The sequence below is a fragment of the Chrysochloris asiatica genome, unplaced genomic scaffold, assembly GCF_000296735.1.
Source record: "Chrysochloris asiatica unplaced genomic scaffold, ChrAsi1.0 scaffold00042, whole genome shotgun sequence".
Taxonomy (NCBI): Eukaryota; Metazoa; Chordata; class Mammalia; order Afrosoricida; family Chrysochloridae; genus Chrysochloris; species Chrysochloris asiatica.
In genome coordinates, this window is record NW_006408560.1 from 6,183,881 (window position 1) to 6,190,669 (window position 6,789).

The 6,789-nt window shown below is 40.4% G+C and overlaps 1 protein-coding gene across 1 annotated transcript in view; it reads left to right on the top strand.

The window, feature by feature from the left end:
* Positions 1-1,616: 1,616 nt before the first annotated feature.
* The window catches only part of LOC102827502 (high affinity immunoglobulin gamma Fc receptor I-like), a 16,313-nt gene continuing 11,140 nt past the window's right edge, over positions 1,617-6,789 (top strand). The window contains exons 1-2 of the mRNA XM_006861697.1: positions 1,617-1,650; positions 5,078-5,332. Of these exons, the coding sequence (XP_006861759.1) occupies positions 1,617-1,650; positions 5,078-5,332 (289 nt within the window). The remainder of the gene's footprint in view (positions 1,651-5,077; positions 5,333-6,789) is intronic.

Here is a 6,789-nt window from a genome sequence, read left to right on the forward strand (position 1 = left end):
AGCTGTACCTTGTCTTAGTCCCGCCCAGCTTTGTGTAAAGTACCTCCCCTAAATAAAACAGAGGCGCAGAACAAATCCAGGTGCATTACGACTGGCAAGGCGTGCGTTACAGCATGCAGGGGGCTCAGTCCAGCATTGCAACCATACTGCCTGTTTAGCCAATATGTTTACTATGCAGGATCTTACGGCCCTCATGGCTGAGATGTTTGCAATGCAGGATCTGCCTGATGCCAGTCCCACATCCACTCTGGTTTCGGGGTGTCTCTTTGTCTCTCTCTTTGTGTCCTTGTGTGTATCTCTATATTTCTACAGCTACCAGATATCCCCACCTCATGAACCCAACACCTATGTCGAGGCAGGTTCTCGGCAGTAAACCATGTGGTTATCAAATTCAAAATGGCCAATACCAGTCAGTTTCAGCTCACTAATGCCTAAGATATCAATGTTTATATGCTCCATTTCATTTTTTACAATTTCTAATTTTCCTAGATTCATACTTCATAAATTCCATGTTCCAGTTATTAATGGATGTTTACACTTGTTTCTCTTCATTTTGAGTTGTGCCTCATCAGCTAATGAAGGTCCTGAGGGCTTTTCGCCCATGAGCTTTAATCCATTCGCGTCATCATGGTCAACTGTACTTTGAGGAGGCAGCTCTTCCCCTGTTGCATTTTGAGTGCCTTCCAACCTGAGGGGCTCATTTTCTGGCACTATATCTGACAGTGTGCCTCTGCTATTCATAAGGTTTTCATTGACTAAATATTCGGAAGTAGTTCGTCTCTCCTTCTTCTTAGTCTGTCTTCGTCTGGAAGCTCATCTGAAACCTGTCCACCATGGGTGACCCTGCTCAACTCACAAGCCACCACAGTATAACAAACTGACAGATGTGTGGTGGGTTAGTTGTATACCTATGTTAAATACTTTGGATAGATGTTGTTAGATTGCACTCTACAAATATATGCAGTGATGATGGTAGGCAATGTAGCAACATCTATCCAAGTAAAAATGTTGCATATTCTTTGAGCAGTGATGATTCTAGGAAAACATCCTAAGGAAATAATTAAGTCATGTATTTAGTATAGGCATAAAACTATTCATTGTAATATTGGTATTGACACTAAAAATTTAGAAATAATCTATATGTCCATCAAGAGGTGTTGGTGAAATAAATTACATGCATAATGTAGGTAACTTTAGAGACAAAACAATGTAATTGTTATGAGTATGAGCTCTGAACATAAATTTCAAAGAGCTGAGGGTTTCCCCATCTCTCTCTAGACATTTGGAGTTGTCCCCAGTCCCTTGTTCTTTATTAATATAAGTCAGCTATTATTCCATAACAAACAATATCAAAGTCTCAGGGGCATGTAGCAATAAGCAATTATTTATCACTCACAAGTTGGCAGGTCAGTTGGGACAGTTCTACTTTGGGTCACAGTGGCTGGGATAGCTCTGCTTCACACCATGACTGGCTAGCCAGAGTACCATCTTGTCACAACAGTGGCAGAGGCACAGGGGGTGAGAGATAGCATGTGAAGCTTCCTAAGGATCTAGGCTCAGAATTAGCAGTATTGTTGCCACAAACATTTCATTAGTCACATGAATAAGACAAAGTCATGGGTCAGGAAAGTATTCTAGCCCTTCCCGGAGGTAAGATATTAGGGATTCAAGGAAGGGTGAGAAATTGTAGTCAATAATTCAATGTATAACATTATGAGGGTAAGTCAGAAAATATTGTTACTAGGGTTCCAATTTATGGATTTATTCCAAACAAAAAGTATTTAAACATGTCTTTGTAATCAATGGATGACTCCAAACAAGTTCTATCATTAATACACTTGTCATTAAGGTGCCTTCCAAAAAAGAGACAATTAAAAGAGTGGCTTCTGAGAAGATCTGCTGGCAGAGAGATCAGTTCAGAAGGTTATGCTGTCTATTTTTTGAGATTCAAAGGGGGTCAGCTTGATAGATTTTCTCAAAGGACACAGATCAACCATAGGGCCTTATTATGAAGAAGTTTTAAGAAAATTGAAAACTGCCTTAATGAGAAAAGGGCCAGGAACGTTGTGCTGAGGAATTGGTTTCCATCAAGGACAATGTAGCTGCTCATTCTTCAAGGGAGGTCCTATGAGAATTTTGCTTGGAAACCTTATCACACATTTGTTTTCATTTAAAAATTTCTCCCAGTGAGATTGCTACCCAAGTCTCTTTTTTACATTCTTTGAATAGCATCCTTGTTTTTGAGCTCTTTTTCCCACTTAACAAAATACTTAAAAATAATGTATCTTTACAACTCTGTTTCTGGAACCAACTCACTTTCATAAGAACGCCCTTCTTAAGATTTTGCCCATATATCTGAGTTATTTTTTATTCTCTATAGGATTTTTATAAAGCATAAGCTTATTTATCTTTAATTTCCTTGGATTTAGCCAAGATTGTTGTTGTTGGGTGCCATCGAATCAGTTCCAACTCATAGAAATCCTATGCACAACAGAATGAAACACTGCTAGCCCCACACCATCTTCACAATTGTTGTTATATTTGAGCCCCATGTTACTGCCACTGCATCAATCCATCTCATTGGGAGTCTTCCTCTTTTTCTCTGACCCTCCACTTTGCCAATCATATCATTCTTCAGGGACTGTTCCCTCCTAACAATATGCCCAAAGTATGATAGACAAAGTCTCTAAGACAGAATTGTCTGTTCTTCTGGCAGTCCATGTTACTTTCAAGATACATACTCAAAATTTATAAAGATATTCAGGGAGATATCATTTTTCTATTTTACAAAAATGGGAGATTGGTCCTATCTGTGTTCTTTGGAGGAACAGGGGCTGGTTTGTATTAGGGGAACTTTTTAGATGAATTGTTCCTCCTATGATTCACAAAAGCAGATCTAGGAGCATCCTTATTCACATAACCAAGTATGGAAGGCCTTAGCTAAGCCTAAAACCAATGATAGACATAAGGCTTTGCCATGTTCTAGCCCCAAGGAACAGAAATGGTAGAGGGATAATATAATCGGAATGTCAGCAGAACTTTGGTTCCTCCCTTGGATTCTGAGAAATCCATATCACCAAAAATTAGAACTTCAAACTGAGGGATATGAGTTATGAAATGTTGGAATAAGAAGTACACACTTCAAGACTGAATATCTATTTCCCAGAAAGGAAATATGATGAAAGTAGTCAGAAGTCATTTCCTTCCTCTTTTCTAATTTTGGTTCCAGAACCCCCAACTCTTTAAATTTCCCAGTGTCTTGCTTGTTACAGATTTCATTGCTCCCATCAACTGTGGAAAGATGTGGCTTTTGACTGCTCTGCTCCTTTTGGGTAAGTTGAGCTAAGTAAGAGGGGTAGTTGGAACAGTCCTGGCTCTGCTAAGGGGGATTCAAGATTCTACTTTCTTCCTTTAGTATCTCTACTTAAGACAACTATGTGTGTAGTTCTATTGTTTGTTGGTGCTTAGGGTGAGAAGAAATGTATATGGTAGCATTCACCCAAGATGCCCCATGTCAATAGTCACCTACGGATTGTCAGTTGCACTAGTGCCCTGATTTGGGGAAAAAGAGAAAGCAAAAAACTCAAGAGACCTAAGCCTGAACCTTTAGCATCTATATTTGTATATTTATATCCCTCATCATTTCCTAGTGACCAACTAATATTTCTATTCTCTGGTCTCTTGTAGTTCCAGAAGGTCTACAAGTGGGTAAGTGATCTCTAACTCACCTTCTCTTCCCTCTGTTTCATTCCTAATTCCAAAGGATGGATAACATTATCTTAAAGAACAGAGGGTAGGAAGAGGATAGAAAGGAGAAATATTTCTTCTAAACCCCCTGTTTCAGCATGAAAGGAGCTCTGGTAGCATAGTGGTTACGAATCGGGCTGCTAACCTCAAGGTCAGCAGTTTGAAACTACCAGCTGTTCCACGGGAGAAAGATGAGGCTTTCTGCTCCCGTAAAGATTTGCAGCCTCGGAAACCCCTTGTAGGGTCACAATGAGTCAGAACCGACTCCACGGCACATAATCACTACCAGCACCATTTCAACATGGAGCCTGGGTGATGCAAATGATAAATACTTGCTCTGCTAACCAAAAAGTTAGAGGTTTGAGTACACCTAGAGGAGCCTCGGAATCCTGGTGTGGAACTGTGGGTTAATGCACTGGAATGCAACGTCAGTTTGAACTGCAACGTACATGGTTCAAGCTCAGCCACTCCTTGGAAACCCTATACAGGGCCATTGACTCAACAGCACTTAACAACAACAACAAGAGGAGTCTCAGAAGAAAGATCTGACAATATACTCCAAATAACCCAGTTATTGAAAACCCTGTGATGCACAGTTCTTCTCTGACATATTCGGGGCCTCCATGAATTGGAATCGACTCTACATTAATTGGCTTATATTCAGAGTAAACTTTTGATATTCTTTGTTTTTTAAACGTTCTTTCTAGGTTTTCTGAATGATCCCTGATGTATATATATAGCAGCAGGAAAGGCCCAAAATTGCAAAAATACCAAGGAGCTTTGCTTGGTTTTCCAACATTGCCCAAGCCAGTCTCTTTTAAAAGAATGCTGAATCCTTTTTCCCTCCTCAGAGAGAGCCTGGCAGGTACTAAGGATTCCAAAGTGAGGAGTTTGAGCTTTCATTTCCAATGCAAATACTAGTTAAGGCTTGTGGTTAACACTTGGAGGCAGCATATCACCAAGGATAATAATTCAGTCTAATTGTTTGTCCTATTTAAAGCCTTGCCCCATTGTCTATCAACAGTAAGACCTAAAGTGAAATTCAATTTCCCCAAACCAAAGAACCAAACCCACTGCCACTGAGTCGATTCCAACTTATCGGAACCCTAAATACCCATCATCCACACGAGGATTTAATAACATGAGCAGAACTCTCTGTAGCAGGGTCTAGACACGCTTAAAGATTGACCTTTGTAGATTCCTACTTGCCTATTTTCCAATCTAATCTAAATATATCATTTTTATTCCTGGTGCTATCAGTAAAACTTTACCAATTGCTCAGAGTCCTTTACTTCTACCCTACTTTTTTTTTTTTTTAATTCTCAAACAGATACCACAAAGGCAGTGATCACCTTGTCCCCTCCGTGGATCAATGTGTTCCAAGAGGAAAGTGTAACCTTACAGTGTGAGGGGCGGAGTCCGCCTGGAGACAACTCCACCCAGTGGTTTCACAATGGCTCAGTCATCCAGACCCTGACACCCAGATACAGTTTAAATGCTGCCACGTTCAGTGATGGTGGTGAATATAGGTGCAAAACAGGTCTCTCAGTGCTAAGTGACCCGATACAGCTAAAAATCCACAGAGGTGAGTATGGTGTGGAGCAGGAGAGCTAGAAACCAGAAGTTCTTCCTTTGTGTTTTCTCTTTTCTGGATGCTGGATATGTGTCAATTTATCTAAGTACAAGTCCTAACTTGTAAGTACCTACCAGGTGATATTAAATTGCGCCCCCAACCATACTTCAACTGGGTCGAGTAGTCAGAGTAAAACTAAAGTGGCTGAGTGGTACAAATGGTTAAGTATTCTACTACTAGCCTAAAAGTTGGCAGTTCAAGCACACTTAACAGCTCCTTGGGAAAAAAGATCTGTTGATCTGCTACTGAAAGGTCACAGCTTTGACAGTCCTGTGGAGCAGTTCTACTCTGCACACTTGGGGTCTCCATGAAACAGAATTGACTTGACAACAGCAATAAAAGTAGGCTCCAAAATTTTATCATTACTCAAAACTATTTCATTTTTTGTTGTTGGAAAAAGTTATGCCTGCACATTGTTGTTGTTGCTGTTAAATGCCGTCGAGTCGGTTCTGACTGACTGAAGACCTCTGTATAGGGTTTCTGAAGAGCAGCTGGTGAGTTCAAACTGCCAACCTTGCAGTTCAAACCGATCTTGCGGTCCAGTGCTTATCCTACAGTATCAAATAGCAATCAGAGACATGCCCAGTAATGGACAGTGTAAAGACTCTCTCCTGTCCAAAGCTTCTAATCTCAAAGTCACCTTCCATCACAGTTTATCACTGTTAAATAGATGAATTTTTTTTTTTTTAATCATGGCTTGTATAATGCTGTATATAATGACCTATATAATGCTCTATATAATGACCTGCTCCTTATTTTTATCAGTTAAATACCTTGGAGACCTGTTGTCTTAGTCTGGGTTCTCTAGAGGAACAAAACCAATGAAGTGTATAGAAATATATAGAAAGAGAAATTTACTTAAAAGAAATGATGACTGTGGAGGCTGGTAAGTCCCAAATCTAAGGGCCAGATGACTGAGTGAAGACTTCTGCTGGCTTATGCAGTTGCAGGGACTGACAGACCAAAAATCTGCAGGTCAGGCAACAGGCTGGAGGCTTCTATTGGTTCACAGAGTTGTGGGGATAGAGAATCCAAAATCTGCAGGTCAGGTGACAGGCCAGAGATTTCTATAGGCTATATCCCAAGAACTGCAGGTCAGGTGATGAGAAGAATGAAAGGTGAGAAAAAAAGAGTCAACTTTGCCAGAATATCCATTTATGTATAGGAGGTAGGCCACACCCTGAAGGAAATTCTCCTTTCAACTGATTGGCTGTTCACATTAGATCACAAAATGAGAAGTAATTACCTTGTTGTTGTTGTCAGATGCCATCGAGTCAGAACTGACTCATAGAGACCCCATGCACAGCAGAACAAAACAATGTCTGATCCTGGGCCAACCTCATTACCACTGCCACACTTGATGCCATCTGGCCAATCCATCTCGTTAGGGGTCTTCCTCTTTTTCTCTG